Consider the following 25250-nt stretch of genomic DNA (forward strand, 5'->3'; position numbering starts at 1 on the left):
GGCCACCCCTCAGCACCCCCAGTCGTCCTCACCCATGTGGGTAAAGCCCTGTATCGCATCTCTTTTTGCTTTTTTGAAATAACCAGACTGTTTCCTCGTTCCTGCTTTGAAATCTGAAGGACATGATGGATGTGGAGGGAAAACTCTATTGCCCCTGGGCAGAGTCATTGGCTCACGCAGTACCTGTGGACAGGGCCCTTCCTCTGTGCGGGCACTGGGCTAGGTGCTGGGGTGTAAGAGACACTAGCTGCGTCTGGCACCTGCCCGCAGGGAGCTCACGGCGGGCGGGGAGGAGGCGTGGAACCCATACCACAAGGCGACGGAGCCCAGGGGAGGGTCCTGGCGTCAACAATGTTTGGTTTCAGAAAAGAGATCTTTCCGGATATTGTAATGTGAAAGAGACTTGAAATGGGAAATGAGGTACCTAAAAATCTTTGGAAGGGCTGGAGGGTGGGCTCTTTCTCACTGGGCCTCCAGAACTGGCCCTCTAGCAAAGTGACCACCCCACCATGGTCACAGCCATGCCCAGAACTGCAGACTTGGTGTTTTGAGTGATGGGGGAGACCTGGCGTGGACGCAGTTGTGGCTCTGGTGGCCCCAGGCATCTTGTCTTCACAGACAAGAACGGCCACGGTCCCTTCTCAACGCTTCTTGAAAGAGGATGCAGTCAGAATGCTATGGGTACCTTGGCTCAGGTACTTTCCCCAGATCCAGACAGTTGAGGCTAGGGGAGCACGGCCAGGTTCCTGAGGGAGCACAGTGTGATGGGCCCTGGTGAGCCTCTGGGCAGGACCCCATGGCTGCTGACCACACCAGATGCCAACCCGAGCTGCTGCCTTGCTTTATGCTCAGAAAATAATGGTTATGTGATCACTACTAACCTCCACCACCTCAAAGTCTTTCTGGAACAAAGCAGGGAATAAATTAATAACCAGACTAATCCAAACTGAATGGTACTTTCCAATTACCAAACCTGCTCGTCATTTTCCCTGAGGGTAAAAGACAGAATCTTCTCTTGCAACACTGACAATTAAAGGCCAAAATAAGGCAGCTCCTTTCTCCCAGATACAGAACGCTGGGGATGTTCCCCTCCCTACCTGGAAACACCTATTGTCAGAAACCTGCTGTTAATTTTCCCCCAGGTGAATGAAAGACTTAATCCTTTTTTGTTCCTGGGGTGGGGTGTGGTCTGTCCCCTTTTAACACGAGAGCAAGACTATTTCTACAAAAGTTCTTGGGAGATAGCCATTGCTTTTCATCCTACAGCCCACATTTCGAGCTTAAAATCTTTTGGGACAAACAATTTGCAACAAACCTATTTACTGAAAAAAAAAAAAAAGAATAAAGGAAGAAACCTATTTTCTGTCTCCAGTGGCCCCCCCCTTGCTCATCCCATGGAAGGCATCGTTTGTCAGGCCTGGCTGGGATCTAATAGGTAAGGACACGGCATTTGAAATTTTGCAGCTAGAAAACAGGCCACGCAGCCCCAGCCAGGGCTTGGAGCCCATGGATGTCTCATCCTTCAAGAACTGAGGGTTCTGCCTTTCTGTCTGGAAGGACAGCCTGCACTGATAACATGGTCCCCAGGGTGGGTCTTCGTGGGCACAGATCCACCCTTATGGGGGACTTTGTTTTCAGTAGTTCGTAGACATGTTCATTTCTGAAATTCACACTTGCTGAGTACCTGACATATGTGCAAACGTGCAAAGGTGGGTTAGAGAAGGCAGGTCAGTATCTTTTGCCTTTCTGGTGACATACACAGGTGGATTGAGATTCTCAAGGCTGATTAATTTCAAACATTTATTTAATTTTTTTAAAAAAGATTTTATTTATTTGACAGACAGAGATCACCAGTAGGCAGAGAGGCAGGCAGAGAGAGAGGGAGAAGTAGGCTGCCCGCCGAGCAGAGAGCCTGATGCAGGGATCAGTCCCAGCACCCTGGGATCATGACCTGAGCCGAAGGCAGACGCTTAACAACTGAGCCACCCAGGCGCCCCTAAAAATGAAATTATCTTATCGACCCAGAGCTTACTCTGAAACTAACTCATTAACTGAGTATCTCCATTCTGTGTCCTATTCTGTTTAGTTTCATTCTTCTGATGGAGGAACTTATTTTCAGGTTTTCAGGCATGGATTTTTATAAACTGGTTGAATCTCTTACTGGTATTTGTGATTTTGAAATTTTATATGTGAAGTTAAAACGTGTGATATATTCAATGTGTATTTGATATGTCAATTATGTATGATATAGTCATATGTAAGTGTATGTTAAAATTATATGTATGATGTGATAGTTTTCAATGTATCATAGAAATACATCAAGTTGTTTTTTCTTTTTTTCTTTCTTTTTAAAGATTTTATTTATTTATTTGAGAGAGAAGCAGAGAGCACAACGGGGCTGGGGGTAGGCAGGGAGAGGCAGAGGAAGAGGAAGAAGCAGATAGCCCTCTGAGCCGGGAGCCCAACACAGGGCTCAACCCCAGGACGTCAGAATCATAACTTGAGCCAAAGGCAGACGCTTAACTGACTGAGCCACCCAGGTACCCCTCAAGCTTTCTTTAAAAAATACTTACCTGTGTCAGAGACACCTCTGGTATCATAAATAGTGGTGGAGCTAAGGCTGAATCACAAAGGTTTGCAAGGGGCACCTGTGTGGCTCAGTGGTTAAAGCCTCTGCCTTTGGCTCAGGTCATGATCCCAGGGTTGTGAGATGGAGCCCCGCATCGGGCTCTCTGCTCAGCAGGGAGCCTGCTTCCTCCTCTCTCTCTGCTTGCCTCTCTGCTTACTTGTGATCTCTGTCTGTCAAATAAAAAAAAAAAAAAAAAAAAAAAGAGTGCAGCCCATCTAATTAAAAAAAAAAAAAAAAAAAGAATCTTCTATGTAGCCTAGTCTCCTCTCAGGGAAATTTACTTCAGGAAATGTAGCTAAAGACATGGGGGGGGGGGAAGCGCAATCATTTGTTCAGCAAATATTTAAGGAGCCCTTAATCAGTGAGAGCTCTTTCCATGATAAGTTACAGAAAATCCCACCCAAACTAGCTAAAGAAAAAAGAAGCTCCAGCCATTGGAAATTTCAACATTCACAGCTATTTGATGATAGGAAGGAAATACTGTTCATTTTGGGGTGGAATGCCTGATTGGCTCTGCTTGGTTAGTAAGCCCCCTCTCTGGCTACAGGGACCAAGAGCTCCTCAGCCCTTGGCCAGGAGCCAGGGAGGGACATTGGTGGTAGGGACAACAAGCACCTGCCTCTGTGTGACCGGTCCATGCTAGGGATGCAAAAACGTAGGGGACACAGGCCCTTCCTGTTAGGGAGCTTCTCATCTACAGAAACGATGGTTTACGTTTCCAGCCATTTCCTTTTCTCCGGCCCTAAACTACCCAGGTCTGATGGAACCAGTATCCCCCTCAACTAAGTAGCATATTGTGGGGGCACCTGGGTGGCTCAGTGGGTTAAGCCTCTGCCTTCAGCTGAGGTCATGATCTCAGGGTCCTGGGATCGAGCCCCCCATCGGGCTCTCTGCTCAGCTGGGAGTCTGCTTCCCTTCCTCTCTCTCTGCCTGCCTCTCTGCCTACTTGTGATCTCTGTCTGCCAAATAAATAAATAAAATCTTAAAAAAAAAAAAAGGAAACGTATTGTGAAAACAGCCCTATTAATTCTCATTCCAAATTTCATAGACATGCCAGTTTGATCCCACGGGTAGAAGATGGAGACCCAGCAGGGCATGAATGGATCCCGAAGGAGCCCTCCCTTTCCTGTATGTTTCTGCTAGAAACAGCTCCAAAGGGACTGGTGCCTTCTGCCTTCTGAAGCCTGGTCGGACAGGTCTGGTTATTTATTTCAGGGACAAGTGCCCCAGGGTGCTCAGCCCTGGCACAACTTTTATAAAGGCGCTGACACAAGATAATCGTACCTTGGTTTGTGAGCAATTCCTGTGGGCCAGGCATTGATCTCAATCCCTTCCATATAGAACTCTTAATATCCGAGGGGCCTGAGGTCTTACCCCAATCACTCTGGTGTGGGGCGGCAAACCAATGATCAGGGTTGGCTTTCTGTTTCCCCAAATTTACTTTCTTGCCTATGGGTGTTTAGTGGGCTTGCCGAAGTGCCCGGTGGCTTTGGAATCATAGAGTGCTTGTGTTGTTGTTTTTAAGATTTTATTAATTTATTTGACAGAGAGAGGAGAGAGAGATCACAAGTAGACAGAACAGCAGGCAGAAAGAGAGGGGGAAGCAGGCTACCGGCTCAGGAGAGAGCCCCATGTGGGACTCGATCCCAGGACCCTGAGATCATGACCTGAGCCAAAGGCAGAGGCTTAATCCACTGAGATACCCAAGCACCCCTCTTTTTCCTTTTTAAGAATTTATTTATTTATTTATTATTATTATTTTTTAATATTTTATTTATTCATTTGACACAGAGAGATCACAAGTAGGCAGAGAGGCAGGCAGAGAGAGAGAGAGAGGAGGAAGCAGGCTCCCCGCGGAGCAGAGAACCCGATGCAGGACTCGATCCCAGGACCCTGAGATCATGACCTGAGCCGAAGGCAGCGGCTTAACCCACTGAGCCACCCAGGCGCCCAGAATTTATTTATTTTTTGACAGAGAGAGACACTGCAAGAGAAGGAATAGAAGCAGGGGCAGTTGGAGAGGGAGAAGCAGACTTCCCATTGAGGGGGGAGCCCAGGGTGGGGCTCGATCCCAGGATCCTGAGATCACGACCTAGGCCAAAGGCAGACGCTTAACTGAGCCACCCAGGTGTCCTGGGTGCTTGGGATCTGATCCAGGCCCCCTCCTCACTGTGTGATTTTCGGGTGAGGGAGTCAATTTCACACGTGTTACCAGAGCCTTCCTCTCCTCTGTATAACGGCGTAACGATATTACCAATTTACCGATAGTACCAGGAAGGTGATCAGAAAAATTAAACGAAATGGTACCCTAGGTGTTTAGCCTGGCTCGTTTCAAAGTGATTCTGCTCTTCAGAAAAAGGAAGAGGGAAGAGATTTTTTTTTTCTCGGAGATGGAACCTGCTGAAGCTGGGCTTAGCAAACAGGACAGAAAAGGGTCACCAGGAAGTAAGCTCACTAGAGTAACCTGGAGGAGTCCCTCACTCAGAGGGAATCCCTCTGTTAGCAGTAGTGATGTAAAGTCCACACCAACCGGCATCCCTGGCCCCAGCCCGGTGCCTGGTACCAACCTTGGAGCAGGGGTTCCCAGCTTTCAAGGTCAGTGGGTATTCACTGAATTATGCAGTTATCAAGTTCCTTGCGATAAAGCAGGTCTCCCTGGGTTCAAATCCCAGCCGAAGGGTTTTAGGCACACTTCTTCACCTCTCTGTGCCTCAGTTTCCCCACCGGTAAAAGGGGATGATAACGGTACCTCAACCCTAGGGTCAGTATGAGGATTAATTTAGTTGACTGTGTCAGCCTTTAGAACAGGACGTGGCATCCAGTAAGTGCTGGTTATTACTAAGCCCCAGCCTGGCCCTGGAACAGGACATACAATGAGACACCAGGTCGGTCTTCATGGAAATTTACAGCAGTCGTGGAAGGGGAGAGTTTTCAAAATTTAGCATTTGTTACAACTGAGGTACATGCTTTGCAAGAAAGTACACAGTGTTTTCCTTTAGGAAGGGGCTTCTGATGAACTTTGTCTTTTGCTGTGTGGGAAGAGAAGTCCAGGAAATTGTGGGAAAATGTATTTGGTTTCTCAGATACTACCAGCAGGACAGACTTTTCTAGAAGGATGTGAGAGTTCCCAGCGAGGAAGAGAAGGAAGGTGGGGGAACTGGGTCCTGGAAACAGGGCAGCTCGGCAGGAAGGGCTCATGCCTCTGGGTCCCCTCCCTCATAGGAATCTGTGAAGACCATTTCTGTCCTTGCTAAAGATTTTAATTCCAGGGTGTGGGCACCAGACTGGCCTGAATTAGCCTTGTGAGAGGGGCAGGCATCTTCATGGTTATTTCCTGCCATTGAACCTAAGGGGAGGGTTTTTCTCCCAGTGGAGACCAGGCAGACCCAACAAACAGTATCCCCTGGAAATGACATTTGGTTGGGCCAGGGGTCCGTTCTTAGCTTTGTGTGTGTGTGCCATAGATGCCTTCTTAGAATAATGTTTTTAAATGCACAAAACACATAGGATTACGAAAGAAACCAAAGATAATGAAATAGTAGAAAGAATAGGTAATATGTGTTTTTTATTTTATTTTTTAAATTTAATTTTTTAAAAGATTTTATTTATTTGACAGACAGAGATCTCTAGTAGGCAGAGAGGCAGGCAGAGAGAGAGGGGGAAGCAGGCTCCCCACTGAGCAGAGAGCTCAATGCGGGGCTCGGTCCCAGGACCCTGAGATCATGACCTGAGCTGAAGGCAAAGGCTTAACCCACTGAGCCACCCAGGTGCCCCATGTACTTTTTAATTAACTTATTAAACGACAAGGTCCGGCAGTGACCCAGTGACACTGTTAATTTGAAGGGTAGTTGTGTGTAAGCAATATTTGGAAAAATCTACAGCAATTGGAACGTGTTATGAAAAGATCTGTGATTGTTATTGGGAAAAAAGTCTCAGGTGCTGCTTCTAGGATTGTGCTTGGTCACCTAATGTCACAATTGAAGGAGAAGCTTGATTGCACTAGGAGATTAGGAGTAATAAGACAAGCATTTTCCCCACTCAGGGACTCCCTGATTTAAGCTGAGATCCCCTCTCTGCATTTTGCAAAAATGTGAACAGTTATAAGATTAAGTGAAAACTAACAACCACCAAACAAACCCAACAACAAACAGATTATGATACCGTGGATTTTCAGTTGACTGGATTTTTTTTGGCCAAAAGAAAAACAAAATAAATCAAATATTTGTGTGTCTATTAAACATACCTAGAATAGCATATGAAAAATATCTCATACTTAAAAATAAAGGGGAAAATGTATGGAAAAATCAAGGCTCAGTGCTGCCTTCCCAAGCCTTGGTCTGGGGCTTCTCGCTGCCTCTCTGGGGGCAACAGGAGGTGGCAGGAAGCGGCCTGGCTATCCGCCCACGCTACCCTCGGAAAATACGGTCAGTTTGTCAAATACGTTCAGGCTGTCCCCACACATGCACAGGCTGGAAGGTGGGGACTGACTTCCAGCGAGGCCAGAATGTGGTCCTTAATCAGCTCTGTGAGCTCGGGTCGACCCCAAATCTCCCGTGACCTTAAATCGGCGCAGCTGCTCTCCGAGCTCCAAGCCTCAGGCTCTAGTTATTCACGAGGGCCTCATTCCTCCAGGTACTTTACAGTCTATGGACCAGGGACCAACGGGCACCGACAGCAGAGCGGCTGCGGCCCCTGGAGCAAGAGGAGGGGGATGAGGAGGCGGGAGACCGAAAAGGCTGGAAGGCTCCCCAGGCGCTCGGGCGGGGGGCTGGCGACCGGACCGCAGACTCGGGTTCCCCAAAAGGCAGTATGTTTGGAGCAGGGGGCTGGGGGAGGACGCGTCTCCCTTCCAGCTGCGAACCCTTGTCATTCCCACAAACCAATCGAGTGTGAATTAGGATTTCCCTAAACCATGCCCCTCGCTCTCCATCCTCCTCCACCTGCGTTGCGGGTACGCGCGGCTGGTGGTGCAATTTAGAAACGTGCCCCGGAGTCCGGGACACGTAGGTGAGCCACTTCATAGGGACGTGATCGGAGGGAGGAACCGTTACTTCTGAGAATCCCGGCGTTCCCAGATCTCGATGTGGGGTGGGGTGAAATGCGGGTCGCGGCGCTGACTTCTGAAGGCGGAACAGGCCAAAAATTGTGAGCGGATCCTCTGCGACCGCGGCAGGACTCGAACCTGCAATCTTCTGATCCGAAGTCAGACGCCTTATCCATTAGGCCACGCGGCCGCCCGACGCCTAGCTCTCTTTGGACAATCTGAAAAGTAGCTTTACCGCCCACCGGCTTGCCTGGGACCAATCCATTTGTTCCTTGGGCAGGGGAGGTTGGACTTTGGCTACCAGGGTACTGCCGGGAGAGCCCACCCGGAAGTCTCCCTCTCCCCCCTGCGGACGGACCGGTCCACTTGCGGCGCTCTTATTGGTCGCGCCGGGAGTCTCCCGCCTGCCTCTCGGGTAGCCGCGGGACGGAGCGGGGAGCAGACGGGAAGTTGCGGCTGCCAGCGAGGCGGACTGGTCGGGTGGAGGCCACACGCCACCCCGAGGCTGCGTAGGCCGTGCGGAGGGAGACGCCGCTCCGTGGACCTGGGGTCGGGAGCCGCAGCCCGGGAAGCAGCGGACGGACCGAGGTTTCCGGCGGGTTCGGCCCGGGGCGGGGAGCAGGGGAGGCCGGGTCGCCGAGCGGCGGTGCGGCCCCTCCCTCTCCAGTCAGGGAGCGAGGCCCGGAGCTGGGCGGAGGCTCGTCCCAGGGCGCACCGCGCGCCGCCGGGCACGGGCACGGGCGGGCGCCCGGGCGCGCGGGGGCCGCGGCCTCCTGCAGGGCGCCCTGGGCCGGCGGGGCCACGGCCCGGGCACGGGTGGGAGCCCCGGGGGCCGGCGGCCCGCCCTGCGGGTTCGAATCCGGGGGCTGGCACCTGGCGGCGCTAGGCCCTGGGGCCGCGCCGGTCGCGGAGCTGGCGGCCACCCTTTGGCAAGCGTTTGCCGAGGGTCGGGTCTCGCGACTTGTTCGCCCTGAGTCACCCGCACAGCGGTTCCGCGTGACCGATAGAATCCGTAATCCCATTTTACGGAGCAGGAGCTTGGGGCCTTAGGGAGCTCGCCCAAGGTCACGCGTCTCCTGACAGCCAGCGCCGGGATTCAAACCCGCCGCGTCCTCCTCCGGGACCGTCGCTCGTAACCACTGCGTCCTCCTCCCCCAAGTTCACTGATGCACCTGCTGGAACCTCAGTGTCCTCAGGAGGGGTGTTGGTGATTCTCGTGGCTGTTGGGGGCTTCACTGAGAAAATGTCCCTAAAAGCTCCTGGCACGCTGCCTGGGACGCAGTGAGTGCTCGAGGAGTGACGGCTCGTCACGGACCACGTACTGCACATGTGAGAAATAACACTTGGTATCGTCTGTCTCCTTCAGGATTTGTGGGTGGAAGGCAGGCATGGTCAGACCCATTTCACTGACTGGAAAACAGAGACAGGACGTGTCTCCCTCCACGTCTTTCGGCCAGTAAAAGCAGCCAAGCTGGAGCCCAAAGCCAGGTGTCCTGACTCCCAGCGGGGGGCTCCCTGCACCAACCATGAGCCGCCTGCTCTGGAAGAGGGTGGCCGGCGCCACCACCGTCGGGCCAGGGCCAGTTCCAGCTCCGGGGCGCTGGGTCTCCAGCTCCGGCCCCGCCCCCGTCCCCAGCGACGGGCCGCCGCCGTCGCCGCCGCAGCAAGTGCCATCCTCGGAGGGCGGGCAGCTGCGGCACAACCCATTGCACATCCAGATGCTCTCGAGAGGGCTTCACGAGCAAATCTTCGGGCGCGGCGGGGAGACGCCCGGCGAGGCCGCGGTGCGCCGCAGCGTCGAGCACCTGCAGCGGCACGGGCTCTGGGGGCAGCCGGCCACGCCCTTGCCGGACGTGGAGCTGCGCCTGCCGCCCCTCTACGGGGGCAGCCTGGACCAGCACTTCCGGCTCCTGGCCCAGAAGCAGAGCCTGCCCTACCTGGAGGCGGCCAACTCGTTATTGCAGGCCCAGCTGCCCCCCCAGCCCCCGAGCTGGGCCTGGGCGGAGGGCTGGACCCGGTACGGCCCCGCGGGGGAGGCCGTACCCGTGGCCATCCCCGAGGAGCGGGCCCTGGTGTTCGACGTGGAGGTCTGCTTGGCAGAGGGAACTTGCCCCACGTTGGCGGTGGCCATATCCCCCTCGGCCTGGTAAGTAGGGGCTGGGCTCCGGGGACTTTAGCACAGGTGTGGGGGGGCCCAGCTGAATGGTTCGTCTCAGTGAACGTTTCCGGAGGTCCCACTGTGTGCCACCAGGGTGCTCTTGTAGGGACTGCGGATTCGTGGTGAACTAAAGTAGGCTTGACCCCAGCTTTCACAGAGCTTATATTCTGGTGGGAAGACACAGGCAGTTAACAAACACCCAAGCAAACAGCAGGTGGTGATAGGGGCTATGTGGAGAAGGACAGTAGCTTGTGCTTGGGATCCTAGGGGAGACCATTAGAGGCCACCTGGATTGGGTGCTTTTTCCCCTCCCCTAATTGCTTCCTGAGAAGTTAGTCCAAGACCTTTGAACAGTGTTTCTGTTTGGGGATGCTGGTGGTTATCATGGGCTGTCCCAGACAGTACAGAGCATTTAGCGTCGCCAGCTGCTCCCTTAAATGCCAGACCAGCTATCCCTACAATGTCGCCAAACACTCCCACCCAGACGAAGCACCCCCCCCACCCCCGCAACCCCTCCTCATTGTCCCCAGCCTCCCAAACAGGCATTTTGGTCCCCGGAAGGTATATCCAAATTTCTCTCTTCTTTTTAAATAACTTTCTAAGTGCTACCCACGTTTCTTTTTCAAACAATGATGGCAGTCCTGTTTCTCCCCTTTTTTATTCTTCATTCCAGGATTAAAATACTCTTTACAGCCCCAATGCTTTCAGGCATGGCCAGCACAAAAGTTAGCAGTTTCTTTATCCCTATTGGAAGCTACATCTTTGTACAGAAAGCTGCGAAATGTTAAATATGCAGTTGAAAATGGTGAAAACCTGGCTAAATAGATAAGGTAGGCATTAATGGCTGAAAAGAGCAAAACCAGGTTCCGCATTGATTTAGTCCCAGTTGAGAAGAGAATCTCAGTGCTTCCTGTGTGACTTGACGGTCCACGTAGAGGGAGTACCACCCACTGTTTGAGAAGGTAAAGCAGGCTGTGGTGGCTGAAGGCAAATTAGGAAACCAGTGACAAGAAAGACTTGGTTTTTGATCTCTCGGTCATTTTTGGCCATTTTACCTCAAGCCCCCTTTTCTCTCCCTCCTCCTTCCTCCCCCGCCCTCCCCACCCTCTCAGCCTCAGTCCATTCTTGCCAGTGGTCCTGGGGGCAACTGCTCGGTTTGCGGGGTGGCAGGAGTCCCTGCCGAGGCCTGGGCTCCCGTGGGGGCCTTCCCCCTGGGAGCCTGACTGGAGGGGCGGGGAGTGCCAGATGGGGCCCCTCCGAGCAGTCTGCTGTGAACTTGGGCATGTCCCTCCCGTGTGGCTGTGTAACCGCAAGTTCCAGCTCAGCCTGAGATTTTGGGGTGGTTTGGGGGGCCCGGGGGAGGGCAGCTTAGCCATTCCGCAGAGCAGCTTCCCAAAGGCTGTGGCTGAGGACTATGGTCGTCGCACTAGGGGGTCGTCACACAGGTGCCAACATTGATCTGCGGTTCACAGGACAAGTGTAGAGAGTTAACGGCATTGATTTGAAACCTCTTGAATGTGCCACACGTGTTTGCATGTTGGCTGCTTTTTTGTCACAGACGTGTAGTAAGACGGCTCTGTGCGCAGCTGCAGCCCTGGATCTTGACACCAGTCTGGCCTTTTTGTTGTGCCTGGAGTTCCTGCCGTCACCATAGCCTCAGACATGTGACACTTTCCAGCCTCCTCTTCCAGCCAGGGCTCAGAAGGGGGAGGCGGTCGCGGCCTGCGTCCCTGAGCGTATGGCCACATTTGGTTGTGAGTTAGACTTTAGCAGGTTTAAAACGAGGAGCCGCTTTCTGCCGGTTTCCCCCTCCCCTGTGGAAGGTGCTGTTGTGTTTGTTGAAGCTGCGGCGGGGGCGCATGGCCCCAACTGCTCCGGGGCGGAGGGGGGGCTGGGTGGCTGCAGAGGTCACACGAGGCCTCGTCCCTCCGTTTGGTGCTGAGTGGCTTTGACTCTCTGGCGTCCTCTGTGGTTCACAGTGGGCTTTTCCTCAGTGGCCTTGCCATGCCTGGCCTCGTGGATCTTGGGCACCCTCCAGCCTTGCCCTGAGTCGGGGTCAGGCGCCCGCAGATGGTGCTCTTCTCTGCCCGGGTGGCCCGGCCCCTCCAGGCCCACACTTGCCCTTGGCTCCCTGCGCGTGGCTCGGAGAGGCCCGCACCTGCTCCAAGGTGCGTGATTTGCTCTTGGTCCTTCAGAGTCTTTCCAGCCGTTATTTAGATGGTTCATCCTGTACATGTGCAGCATTTGTCTTTTTTTTTTTTTTCCTTTTTTTGCTACTTTCAACCAAAAAAAAAAATTCCCACTTTGGATTCTGTTGGAATTGTCTGTCTCCCTTACTAACGTTTTGAACACCTGCTGTTGGGTGCTTCCAGACCCGAGGGGTAGACAGTGCTCATAAACACAGACTTTGTGAACCCTGGACCCCACCACCTTGTTGGGGTCCAGGTTGGGTGCCCGTGTGGGACCCCCAGCATGCAGCATTTAGCTCTGTTTTATCTGTGGAAGGGCGAAGTCAAGGAGCTTTTATGACCTCCCTCCCACACGCCCCCACCCGCTCTCCGGCTCCGTGAGGGTGGGGAGCACTCCCTGGGCTCGCTCGCGTCCCAGCTGCTAGCCCGGGAGCCGGCTCGCGGCGGTAGGTGTGCGGTGGGTGTCGCGGAGTGGAAGTCGGCCGCGCCTGTGCCCAGCCTGTCTGCCTCTCGCCTCCCTTAGGTATTCTTGGTGCAGCCGGCGGCTGGTGGAAGAGCGTTACTCTTGGACCAACCAGCTGTCGCCGGCTGACCTCATTCCTCTGGAGGTCCCTGCCAGTGCTGGCGGCCCCACCCGGCGCGGCTGGCAGGAGCAGTTAGTGGTGGGGCACAACGTGTGCTTTGATCGAGCCCATATCAGGGAGCAGTACCTGATCCAGGTAAGGTTCCTGGGGCCAGGGTAGCTTCTGGCAGGGGGTGTCCTGAGAGCTCTGACCCTGGGGGTTAGGGAAGGCATTGCTTTTCCTCGTCTCTATCTTGGTAGCAGCTGTGGGGCCTGCCTGTTGACTAGCGCAGCCCCTGGTCCCTGGGCCCTGCTGTTCATTCGCCAGGACTGGCCTGGTACGGCGCGGGCGTTGTCAGGGAGTACTGCTACCCCTTCTCTCGGCGTGGTGGTTTAGAGCATAGCGTGGGTCTTTGGAGGCTCTGGGCCCACAGCCTGGGCTCACACCTGCCCCCAACAGGGGCAAGCAGTATGAGCGCCTTACCATCCCTGAGCCTCCGTTTCCTTACTTGTGAAAAGGGGGCACAGGCAGAAGCTACCTGGCAGGGTTGGGCGGGGGGGAGTTGAACGATGCCTCCTTACAGCCAGCCCAGCAGAAAGGTGGGCCTGGTGAGGGTAGCCTTGTTGACCTGAACAGGGCTACAGAGCTTGCGAGCAGCAGGGCTGGGGTGGGGGGCCGAGGCTGGGAGCTCAGAAGGCCTCGATCTGGCCCCTCTGTTCCCAAGGCAGCCCTCAGAGCTGTGGCTGGACCCGCTGGGAGGGACCCGTGTGTTGTGGTTGAGCCAAGCCTGCCCCTTGGAGGGTGGGATGTGGGAGGGCGAGCCTGTCCCCGCCAGAGGGCTAAGTGTGAGCAAGCACGAGGAGAGTCTTAAGTTTTGGAAGGTCGTGTGATAGGAGGCTGGGGTGGGGCTGGTGGGGTGAAGCAGTGCCGAGTGGCCTCAGCTCCAGCCCCCCCTGCCCCCCACAGGGCTCCCGCATGCGCTTCCTGGACACCATGAGCATGCACATGGCCATCTCGGGGCTCAGCGGTTTCCAGCGCAGTCTGTGGATGGCAGCCAAGCAGGGCAAGCGCAAGGCCCAACACCCCACGCAGCGAGGCCAGAAGGCCCCCCGCAAAGCCGGTGGCCCAGCGGTGAGCGCTCAACTGTGGGAGGCCGGACTGGGCCGCTTGGGACTGTCTCACCAGCCTGCCTGTCTGTCCCGAGGCTGAACTGTATCCCTCGCTCTGGCCCCCCAGATCTCGTCCTGGGACTGGCTGGACATCAGCAGTGTCAATAATCTGGCAGACGTGCACGGCCTCTATGTTGGGGGGCCCCCCTTAGAGAAGGAGCCTCGAGAGCTGTTTGTCAAGGGTAGCATGAAGGACATCCGTGAGAACTTCCAGGTACGGTGCTGGTGAGGGGCTCTGGGGGGCTGGGCCGTGGCAGCCCCTAGCTGACCCCAGGGAGTGTGGCTGCCCAACCTGACCCTGAGACCTGGCCATGGCAGTGGGATGGCTGCCCACCCAGCGCCTTCCTGTCGCCTGTGCCAGGACCTGATGCAGTACTGTGCCCAGGACGTGTGGGCCACCTATGAGGTTTTCCAGCAGCAGCTACCGCTCTTCTTGGAGAGGTGAGGGGGGGCCCCGGTGGGAACCCCTGGGGGTCAGTAGAGTGCTGGTACCTGGGTCCTTGGTCAGAAGGTCTCCCTCAGCCTGTGGACTTTAGCCTTTTCAGGGCCTGGAGGGGAATGCTGAGGGCTGTGGCAGTGCTTCCTGTGTGTGGTCCTGGCTGATTGAGCACCCTGTCTGTGCCCAGACCCTGAGCCCAGGGCTTCACATCTGTCTTGGTCATGTTTGGTAGTGAGTCACTCATACAGTGTGGCCAGTCACAAGTGTCCCCTAGACTTCATTTGAATTGACTGGCCTGCCTCATTCATTTGCCCTTGGGCAGGTCACTTGGTTTCTCAGTGTCTGTGTGTGTCTGTAAAGCATACACAAATAACGCCCAGCCCCATTGGGAGGCTTGTCTGTGATCTAGCTCAGTGTGGGGTGCTGAGGCTTGACCTGTTTCCACTTTTGCCTGTAACTGTAACAAGGATTATCCCTTGAGGTCGGGATGATACTGTATCCACTTGATAGAGGAACTGTCTATGTCAGGGGAAGCGACTTACCTAGCATCTCAGGGTTCTAGAGTCTTCAAGCTGGGCTTGAGACCTGGTCTGGCATCAGCGCTACACTGCCTGGGTGGTCAGGTTGAGGCTCGCCAGACTGGCTCAGGGACTGGGCCCACGCCTTGCTTTCTGGGGCCATTTTTGACCGCCGTGGTGTTTCCCCCCACCCCCAGGTGCCCCCACCCAGTGACCCTGGCTGGCATGCTGGAGATGGGGGTCTCCTACCTGCCCGTGAACCACAACTGGGAGCGGTACCTGGCAGAGGCGCAGAGCACGTACGAGGAGCTCCAGCGGGAGATGAAGAAGTCACTGATGGACCTGGCCAACGACGCCTGCCAGCTGCTCTCAGGACAGAGGTAGGCAGGCCTTGGGAGGGCAGGATCTAGGTGAGTACGGGTGGGCTGGGCCTTACGCAACCCTGGTGTACTCGCTCTGCAGGTACAAGGAAGACCCCTGGCTCTGGGACCTGGAGTGGGACCTGCAAGAGTTTAAGCAGAAGAAGGCAAAGAAGGTGAAGAGGAAGGAGCCAACTACAGCCAGCAAGTTGCCCATCGAGGGGGCTGGGGCCCCTGGGGAGCCCAAGGATCAGGAAGGTGGGGAGCATGGGCGGGAGGTGGGGCAGGGATGGTCCCTGGGAAGGTCCTGGGACCCACTGGGACCACTGAAAGGGGTCCTCCGGCCTTCCAGAGATAAGTGGCTGGGCAGGTCTTCCGGAGAGACCCTTCCGCGGGTCTTGATGGTCCTGCCCACCCTCTGCAGACCCCGGCCCCCCCAGTGAGGAGGAGGAGGTTCAGCGAGATGGCATGGCTCGTGCCTGCTTGGAGCGCTTGAAGGGGACTGCAGAGGTCTTGCCCAAGCGGCCCCAGCACCTTCCTGGACACCCTGGGTGAGCTTCAGCCCCTCATGTGTCCAGAGTCCGCACTTCTCCTCCCATGAGACTCCCTTTACCTGGGCCCCAGCACCAGGGTGGTGTTTGTGGGGAACCCTTGGGGACCTGCTGCCATTCCTTCTATCTTCCAGTCACTTGCTCATTCTGACCCCCAGCTCGCTGGTCTCATTCAGTGCAAGTGCACTGAACCCCTGCTGAATGCTGGGCTCACTGCAGCCACCTGGGGTACAGATAGGGATGGTTCCTTTCTAGGAGCTGCTTCTCCCTAGGAGGAGCTAGGCACGAAAACCAACCCGGGCAGCTAGTCTTTATATTCCTGATGAGAAGGAAGAGTGAGCAGTGTTGAGGCAGCACCTAACTCTGCCTGGAGAAATCAGGGAAGGCTTCCTTGAGGAGGGGATTTTTATGAGCCTCATAGACAGGCAGAGAAGAGAAAATAGGGGCAACCAGGGTGAATAGCAGGATACAACCTTCGGGTTGGCCGTGGTGAACAGTGTGTGATAGATGGGGCTCTGAAAGCCCTGGTGTGTCCCTGGAGCAGCAGTGGGGCAGATCTGCTGTCTTCTCGGGCCAGTTGCTCTATATGGAATGGAGGTTGGGAAGGAGCCCAGTGCTGGCCCACACTTACAGGCCTTGATTTCTGACTAGTCTGGTAGGCCTGACCTAGGATCTTCCTTTTCAGATGCGTGAATTATTCTAGGGGACTTCCTGGGGGTCATGGGTGTACCTGCAGAGGGAGGGCACTGGGACTCTAGGCTGAGGTCACCAGAAAGCCTCGGGGCTTTGAAGGGTGGGCGTGGTCATGGGAGAGGGAGCCTGGCTTGTGGTTCTGTGCTGTCCTCCCCTCATAGCGGTGACACTGCTCTCCTCGGGTGGGGCACAGGTGGTACCGGAAGCTTTGTCCCCGGCTAGATGACCCCGCGTGGACCCCGGGCCCCAGCCTCCTCAGCCTGCAGATGCGGGTCACTCCAAAACTCATGGCGATGACCTGGGATGGCTTCCCTCTGCACTGCTCGGAGCGGCATGGCTGGGGGTATCTGGTGCCCGGGCGGCGGGACAACCTAGCCCAGGCGCCCGTGGAAACCGCCCCGGCCTCAGCTGGGGTGGCCTGCCCCTACAGGTGAGGCTCAGGAAAGGAAAAGGTGGAGTCTGGGGACCCCTTCCCTTTGCTGGAGGACCCAAGCCTGGCCCAGGCCAGCGGGAAGAGCTGGGGTGTGAGGGTCTGGGTGTGAGTCCTCGTTTCCGTGGCTGCCCTTTCCTTGTGCGGTCGGAGCCCCAGAGGGGCGTGGAGGCCTGAGGCCCTGCCCTCGGGTCCAGTGGCACAGTTGCCTTCCCGGGATCGAGCTGCGGGGGGCTGTCGGGAGCAGCAGCGGAGGTGGGCTGTTTTTCTTTTCTGTGTAGAGTTTATCAAGCACCAGTTCCACTCTGATCATAAAGCTTTCGTGGTGCCCCTTGTTGGTTCGCAGGCAGCCGCGTGAGATCGAGTGGTTAGCCACACGGTAGAGTTGGCAGAACAGAGGTCTAGGGAAGTCTCTGGACTTGTCTGAGATCCCGAGTCCTGAGCTTTGGACAGGCAGGTGTTGGGGACAAGCCGTGGCACTCCACATGGCTCAAGTTGGGAGGCCCGGTTCTGCAGGACAGCCCGAGTTACCTGCAGAGCCCTGGGGACAAAAGGGGCCCGGGGTCCTGTGGGCAAGGCTGCTCAGCTCCCAGAGCTTTCCCAGGGGAGGCGGCTGCTGCGAGCTGGGAGCTCAGATTGGGGTCAGACCAGGGCTCGCACCCTCGCCTGCCACCGGTGTGTTGTGTTTTACTTGGATTTGTCACTCCCTGTCTGAAAACCAGGGAGAGCGCTGTCCCGCTTTGCCTCAGAGCTGGTTCTGAGGCCTGAGCAAAGGGAGTTGGGGAAGGCCCTAGCAAGCTGCCCGGCCCGGGCCCCTCCGTAATCAGAGGCCGCTGCTCTTCTCTGCACAGAGCCATCGAGTCCCTGTACAAGAAGCACTGTCTTGAACAGGGGAAGCAGCAGCCGGAGCCCCAGCAGGCAGGCCTGGCGGAGGAGTTCCTGCTCGCTGACGGCAGTGCCATGTGGCAGACGGTGAGGGCAGCTCTGAAGTCTCTGCTCCCTCCTGGGGACAGGTGGCCTTCTGGGTGGGGGCGGCGCCCTGGGGGCCCTGCGGTGCTGGCCCTAGGCCAGCCCCCTGCTTCACTTCCTTGGCACCTGGGCCCATCCAGGTGGAAGAACTGGGCTGCCTGGAAGCAGAGGCAGAAGCGGAGGTGGAGGCCAGGTCGGAGCGCTGCGGAGCGGCTGTCCCCAGTCAGCCCCCGGCTCTGGTGAGCGGGCTTCTGGGCTGGGGTTGTCTGGGCGGGCGCTCGGCAGGCTCTGGGTGGCGGGGCCTTGCTCTTGTGCCCTATGTAGCTCTCCCCCTTGCCAGAGCATTCCCAAGGTCCCGGGGGTGGGGGTGGGGACACACTGCCTTGCCCGTGGGTGGCCCCGTGTTTCTTGGAGGCCGAGGAGGGAGCCTGAGGCTTGTGGTCATCCTGCCACTTCTCAGCACACCGTTGGCTGCCTCAGGCCCTTTTCCCATGCCCTGGCCCTCACCGAATGCAGGTGCTGAGCAGGGCCTCATCTAGGTGTGTGGCCCCCACAGACTGCCGCTGGTGGCCCCAAAGGCAGCCAGCCAGCCTATCACCATGGCAACGGACCTTACAACGATGTGGACGTCCCCGGCTGCTGGTTCTTCAAGCTGCCTCACAAGGTGTGTGTCCTGATAGACGCCTGTCCCGTGCTGCCCTCACCGTGCCTTGGGTGCCCATGTCCCTGGAGTGACTCAACCCAGAAGCGCCCTAGCACAGGAGCAACACACGTGGTGGGGCAGGGCATGGTCCCAGACAGTTCCCCATCTCTTGGAGTCTCTGCCTCCTGAAAGTTGGGTGGCGAGGGGCATGGTGGTATGATTAAATGACGGTGGCTATCAAGTGTCGGGCATGTGGGTCACATGATGGGTGCTGGTGTCCCACGGTGGGTGGTTCCCTGGGTCAGCCTCGATCCTGAAGCAGGTGATCTGCCCTTTTTTTTTTTTTTAAGCTTTTATTTATTTGACAAAGATAGCACAAGCATGAGGAGTGGCAGACAGTGGGAGAGGGAGAGGGGGAAGCAGGCTCCCTGCAGAGGATGGGGAGCCCGATGCGGGGTTCAGTCCTGGGACCCTGGGATCATGACCAGAGCCAAAGACAGATGCTCAACTGACTGAGCCGCCCTGTGTCCGCTGAGGATTTTCCTGCTGAGGCAGCCTCAGGAGGCCACGAGGAGACTGAGGCTTCGGCCTGTGCCTGTGTCTCTCACCTCACTTCATCTCACGGAGACAGGAGGCATTTTATCCCTCACGTCAGTGCACGAAGGGTGGATACAGTACGTGAGATATTTTGAGGGAATACAGATACGTATAACTTTTATTACAGTTCATTGTTACACTTGTTTTTAAAATGATTTTTAAAATTTTTATTTTGAAGATTTTATTTGATGGATCATAGGCAGAGAGGCAGTTAGGGAGAGAGAGGAGGAAGCGGGCCCCCCGCTGAGCAGAGAGCCCGACTTGGGGCTCGATCCAGGACCCTGAGATCTGACCTGAGCCGAAGGCAGAGGTTCAACTTACCGAGCCACCCAGGCGCCCTATTGTTACACTTCTGTTTTATTAGATATTTCTATGACAGTTTCACCATGTGCTGTTTATCGTTTTTTTTTTTTTTTTTAAGATCTTATTTATTTGACAGAGTGTGCGTGTACGCACTCACACAAGCAGGGGGAGCAGCAAAGGGAGAGCAGAGCAGGCTCTCTGCTGGGCAGGGAGCCTGAGGAGGGGCTCAGTTCCAGGACCCTGGTGATCATGACCTGAGCCAAACGCAGGCACTTAACGGCTGAGCCACCCAGGCATCCTTTTCATAGTTTTATCATAAATACACACATGTAGGATGAAAGCTCATATGGGTCCACGCTCTGCAGTGTGGGACATCTGCTGGGGACCTCGGATCCTTATGTACCCTCCCCCACCCCAGACAAGGGGGCAGCTGCCTGGTGGAGGGAGATGGCGTTTGTGTCTCCGTTGCTTGTGCATGTGCGTGCGTGCACATGCACCTGTGTTGCATTTGGGGATTTCCCTAGACTGGTTTGCTTGAGGTTCTGGGCTTGGTGGTCAGAGCTGAGGTGCACAGGGGGTTCCTTAGGGATCTGCCACCAGCTTCCAAGAGCCCCTGCTTCCTTTGCCCTTTTCAGGATGGTAGCAGCTGCAACGTGGGCAGCCCCTTTGCCAAGGACTTCTTGCCCAAAATGGAGGATCGCACCCTGCAGGCCGGCCCAGGAGGTGCCAGCGGGCCCCGTGCCTTGGAAATCAACAAAATGATTTCTTTCTGGAGGAATGCCCATAAACGAATCAGGTGGGCCGCCGTGGGAGGGTGGAAACCTGTCATCTGTGCCCCTGGCCAGGTTACGGCAGCCCTGGGATCCCCTTCTCCCACCTCCCACCCCGGTTCCCCCTGCCCACCCCCCTGTGCCGCACCGGAGGGACACCCCAGCGACAGTCTTGAGGCTTGGCTTCTTGTGGTTTGGGTGCCGTGTGACTGCGGGCAGGCCCCTTTCCTTCCTAGCCTCAGCCTCTGTGTTTATGTAGAAAGTGGTGTGGTTGGGCCTGGATGGTGGAGCTGCTGGAGCCCTGGATGTGGCTGAGGGGTATGGAGGGCAGCTGGCCTCTGCCGCAGGGCTGGCTGCCAGAAGGCTGCTGCCGTGGCTGCTGAGGTCTGCCCCGAGTGTGGCCGAGGTGCTCATGGGAGGGCCGAGGTCAGACTCCTCACAGACACTCTGGGGCAGGGCAGAAGCCATCTGGGAGGCCTGCCTGGTTCTCAGATGGCATATACTCCTGGATAAGGGATCTTAGGGCCCAGGCCTTGGTTGTGCCGGCCGCCCTGAATGAAGTCGGTGGGGAGAGGGTGAGGCCTGGCCAGGAGGGGACGCGGTGGCCCCCAGAGCTGGATTCTGTTCCTCTTGGCTTTCCTGAGCCTCAGTCCTGTCCCCGCAGTTCCCAGATGGTGGTGTGGCTGCCCAGGTCGGCTCTGCCCCGTGCTGTGACCAGGTATGGCCTGCCAAGTGGTTGAGGGGACGGGAGAACTGAGTAGGGGAGGACCTAGGACTACAGCAAGCTGCCAAGACTCATGTTCTCCCCTACCCTACCAGGCATCCCGACTACGATGAGGAAGGTCGCTACGGGGCCATCTTGCCTCAGGTGGTGACTGCTGGCACCATCACGCGCCGGGCCGTGGAGCCCACATGGCTTACTGCCAGCAACGCCCGGGTATGTATGCGCTGCCCTCGCGTCTCTATGCTGCCTCTCCTGGGTTCCTTAGAAACTGGGTACAGAGGGTTTACGGGAGGAGCACGAAAAGGAACCTAAGTTCTGGGGCAGTCGGGACCCCAGTTCAAATCTAGCTCTGCCGCTCTGTGGTTCCTTCAGCAAACTTGACCTGAGCCCCTCCTCGTAGTCAGACACGGACGAGGCGTGATGCGCACAGCTGCGGTGGGGTGGAGGCGGGGCCGGATGTCTACTGTCCCCTCGCGCTGCTGCTCGGCGGCTGTCCTGGGAGCCCCTGGGAGTGGAGTGTGGGGCCGTGCTTGGCATTACCGAAAGCGCCAGCACTCTCAGTGGAGCCCGGCTCCAGGAATGGGGCAGGGGGAGGAGTCTCACTGGTGTGTCTGGGGAGGGCCTGACCTCCCTCTTCCACAGCCTGACCGAGTAGGCAGTGAGTTGAAGGCCATGGTGCAGGCCCCACCCGGCTATGTGCTCGTGGGCGCCGACGTGGACTCACAGGAGCTGTGGATCGCCGCCGTGCTCGGAGATGCCCACTTCGCGGGCATGCACGGTGAGAGGGGCCGGGCTGGAGCCGAGGCAGCCGCGGGGCTGGCAGAACGCCTCCAGACCGCCTTTCTCACGCCTGGCTCCCCGCCCCCCTCCCCAGGCTGCACGGCCTTCGGCTGGATGACACTGCAGGGCAGGAAGAGCAGGGGCACTGACCTGCACAGTAAGACCGCGGCGACCGTGGGCATCAGCCGGGAGCACGCCAAGATCTTCAACTACGGCCGCATCTATGGGGCGGGGCAGCCCTTCGCCGAGCGCCTGCTGATGCAGTTCAACCACCGGCTCACCCGGCAGGAGGCAGCTGAGAAGGCCCAGCAGATGTACGCTGTCACCAAGGGCCTTCGCAGGTGAGGGGCCCCTCCCCCACCCGAGTCTCCCCCAGGGCCTTAGGCCTCCTCTGCTCCCTTTCACCGCCCTCGTCGCATCTCGCTTTCCCCCTGGCCTGAGCCCTCTCTCGGCTCCTCTCCCTCCAGCCCTCTGACCTGGCTCCAGGATGGTTGGCCCCGGGGGTTGTGACATTTGCTTATTGAATAACTTGAAGCAGTTTTCATCAGAGTTAGGCTGGACTTCTGTGTTGCCACGAAGCGGCGGCACGGTGGCGGCGTGGGGTCCGGGGAGCGAGTGAGGGCGGGGCGGGGCAGTGGGCGTTGGTAGGGGCAGCGGTGGAGCCCTGGAGACTTCGGATGGGCTTTGCTCCAGGAGGCCGCGGTTTGTTCCCTCTGGCCGTGCCGCCTCGTGTGCTCAGGGCCTTACTGGGTCCCGGGAGGGCCTTAAAGACCGGGAGGAGAGGGACAGGTCTGCCTTCCACAGGTACCATGTCCAGAGGCCACATTTAACGAGCAGGTCTTCTCCTGGGAGGCTGCAGGGCAAGCAAGTGAGGGTGTAGGGGGAGCGCGCGAACACCGGGGAGGGGTACAGCTTGCACTGTGGGGGCTGTGTGATGAGGACAGATGAGGTCGGGCCTTAGTTGTGGAGACCTTTGAAGGGGACACGGGGGAGTCTGGCCTGAGGGCGCGGGTGGTGGGGAAGGCCCAGTGCGGTGTGGAGGTGAGTGACGGGCATCGGGAGCTGTCAGGGTCAGGCCTGGTGGGGTCTGAGGCCGCACTGGAGCTGGGAGTCTGGGGCAGTGGAAACTGAGGGGTTCAGTCTGACTTGGCTCGGCGCGGTCTTCTCTACATGTCCTCCCTTCAAGGAGTATCCCATTCCCTACCATCCGTCCCTTCTGAGGTCACAGCCCTTGTGTCTCCTGCACTAAAGCATGACGCTCTGGTCGCTGGGCAGTCCGGCGTCTGCAGCACGAGGACGGTGGTAACCGTGCTGGCTCCCATGCTGGCATCTGTCCTTTACTGGGCTTCCATGGCGTAGCCCGCAGAGGCCTGGGTTCCCGTCTGGGCTTCACCTCTTGGCAAGTTACTTACCCCCTCTCAGCCTGTTCCTCCCTCTGATGTCGAGCCCAGGGGCACAGGCATGGGCCTGGGTGTCTGTGAGTACTGCAGCCTGGGGCCGGGCACCCAGGAGGCACTCCCACGGGAATGATGGTGGGGACGCTGCCCCCAGGTACCGGCTGTCGGACGAGGGCGAGTGGCTCGTTAGGGAGTTGGACCTCCCTGTGGACAGGACTGAAGACGGCTGGGTTTCCCTGCAGGATCTGCGCAAGATCCAGAGAGAAGCTTCGAGGAAGTAAGAACCTTCTGTGTCCTAAGGAGGGAAGGCAGGTCTGGGTTCGCCTGGGGGAGCTGGGATACTTCGTTTTAGCTCAGAGATGCTGAAAGGCAAAGCCTGCCTTTTGTGTGTGTGTCCCCAGGTCACGCTGGAAGAAGTGGGAGGTGGTTGCCGAACGAGCGTGGACGGGGGGCACGGAGTCCGAAATGTTCAATAAGCTGGAGAGCATTGCCATGTCTGACACCCCGTGTACCCCAGTGCTGGGCTGCCGCATCAGCCGGGCCCTGGAGCCCTCGGCTGTCCAGGGGGAGGTAGTGCGCGGTCCTCGGAGCCTGGGGAGAGGGGGTCACAGGGAGGGGCAGGGCTCCGGTACCACCACCTCCCCACAGCGAGCCGGTGTATGGCTGAACGCCTCTGACCTGTGCGCCCCCCCCCCCCCCCCCCAGTTTATGACCAGCCGCGTGAACTGGGTAGTGCAGAGCTCTGCCGTGGACTATCTACACCTCATGCTCGTGTCCATGAGGTGGCTGTTTGAGGAGTTTGCCATCGACGGGCGCTTCTGCATCAGCATCCACGATGAGGTCCGCTACCTGGTGCGAGAGGAGGACCGCTACCGCGCGGCCCTGGCCCTGCAGATCACCAACCTCCTGACCAGGTACGCGGGGCAGGGGCTGCTCACATCTCCCTAGGAATGAAGGTCCTAAAAAGACCAGCCTCAGCTGTAAGTCGGATTTCTTGGGTTTGAAAAGACCATAAACCCAGACTAGATGACGGAAGTAGTGAGGAGGTCAGGGAGTTGTTCCACGAGTAGCTGCCATCGTGGTCTCCTCTAGCCACAGACTTGTTTTAAAAATCAAATGAAAGCTTTTCTCAGTTCATGCAAAATTGAGAGGTTTTTCTTTTATCCATGTTTCCTTAAGTGCCAGAAGTTTATGATTCCTCGTTCACAGTGTTTTCTGGTGGTAGTCTGAAACTCCGATGTGGCTTAAAAAACATTTTCTATGTGGAGCTGTATTCCCTTGTAGTAAGATTCCTAGTTTACCTGGTTGACTCCAGTAATCACAGTTCCGTAATGGTCTACCATTCAGAACTAGTTTGGGAAGCAGATCTACTAATGGGTGGATCATGGAGACGGTACTTAACACTCCATGGCCCTCTCCATCTGCCCCTGGGGCGGTTGTGCCTGACAGCTGACAGTGAACTTCGGGGGGAGAGACATGTTCTAAACCCCTCACTGTGCAGCGGTCTGCTGGGGGAGGGCTGGGTCTGAGAGGGAACCGGTCTCTTGCAGGTGTATGTTTGCCTACAAGCTGGGTCTCAATGACCTGCCTCAGTCCGTCGCCTTTTTCAGCACAGTCGATATTGACCGGTGCCTCAGGAAGGAAGTGACCATGGATTGTAAAACCCCTTCCAATCCAACTGGGATGGAAAGGAGATACGGGATTCCCCAGGGTGAGCTGCACTCCACTCCGGTCGGCACGTGCAGAGTGTGGGCGGCTGGAGTCCGCCGCTGTCTGGGTGCGGGCGGGTCCGGGGAGGGCGTGCCCGGGACCTCCAGGGACCATGATGTTCACGGCACATGAAGGAAGAAACCAGAACTCAAAATATTTCCTCTTTAACCACAGAGAAATATATTTTAAGATGCCACCTTGTATAAGGTCAAAGTGCATTTTTAGGTGAAAAATGTGCTTTGAATACCAGACAAGCAGAAAGATACATTTAAAAAGAAAATAAGCTTATTTTATACAGAAAGAAAACGGGACGGGCACTCCCCAACGGCACCTTCTGTCCCCGGCGGTTGCTCTGCCTTGCTCTTCCCTCCTTGCTGGCTCCTGGGCACCGCCAACCACGGGCACTGTCTTTCAGGTGAAGCGCTGGATATTTACCAGATAATTGAACTCACCAAAGGCTCCTTGGAACCGTGAAGCCGGCCTGGACCGCAGCTCTGCCTGCAGGCCCCGAATTTGCTCCCGTGGAGTTCCGTCGGGGCGGCGCAGGCTCCCACACTCAGGCTCGCGCTGTGCTGCTTGCAAAAGGGCTCACGGGAGGCCAGCCCTCGCCAGCAG

General features: G+C 56.8%; 1 protein-coding gene and 1 non-coding gene across 6 annotated transcripts; one reads left to right on the forward strand and one right to left on the reverse strand.

Moving 5' to 3' along the window:
- Positions 1-7790: 7790 nt before the first annotated feature.
- TRNAR-UCG lies at positions 7791-7863 on the reverse strand. Its single transcript has one exon. It is a non-coding gene; the product is annotated as a tRNA-Arg (tRNA).
- A 209-nt stretch (positions 7864-8072) lies between these two features.
- Positions 8073-25219, forward strand: POLG (DNA polymerase gamma, catalytic subunit). Of its 5 annotated transcripts, none has more exons than XM_032342047.1 (23): positions 8073-8261; positions 9040-9819; positions 12544-12739; positions 13550-13714; positions 13820-13966; positions 14114-14193; positions 14907-15089; positions 15172-15272; positions 15493-15619; positions 16506-16742; positions 17594-17714; positions 17852-17950; positions 18268-18375; positions 19890-20050; positions 20689-20742; positions 20844-20961; positions 21391-21526; positions 21623-21869; positions 23080-23202; positions 23327-23495; positions 23631-23839; positions 24476-24671; positions 24703-25141. In XM_032342047.1, the coding sequence occupies exons 2-23, from the start codon at positions 9200-9202 to the stop codon at positions 24862-24864; spliced, it is 3759 nt and encodes a 1252-aa protein (XP_032197938.1). In that variant the 5' UTR covers positions 8073-8261; positions 9040-9199; the 3' UTR covers positions 24865-25141. The 5 variants fall into 5 exon arrangements, with proteins under 5 accessions (XP_032197938.1, XP_032197937.1, XP_032197936.1 ...); XM_032342046.1 differs by having other exon boundaries at positions 8074-8261; positions 15172-15326; positions 24476-24681; positions 24728-25141; XM_032342045.1 differs by having other exon boundaries at positions 8074-8261; positions 15172-15326.
- Positions 25220-25250: the final 31 nt, after the last annotated feature.

This window comes from Mustela erminea, chromosome 5 (assembly GCF_009829155.1).
Source record: "Mustela erminea isolate mMusErm1 chromosome 5, mMusErm1.Pri, whole genome shotgun sequence".
Classification (NCBI taxonomy): Eukaryota; Metazoa; Chordata; class Mammalia; order Carnivora; family Mustelidae; genus Mustela; species Mustela erminea.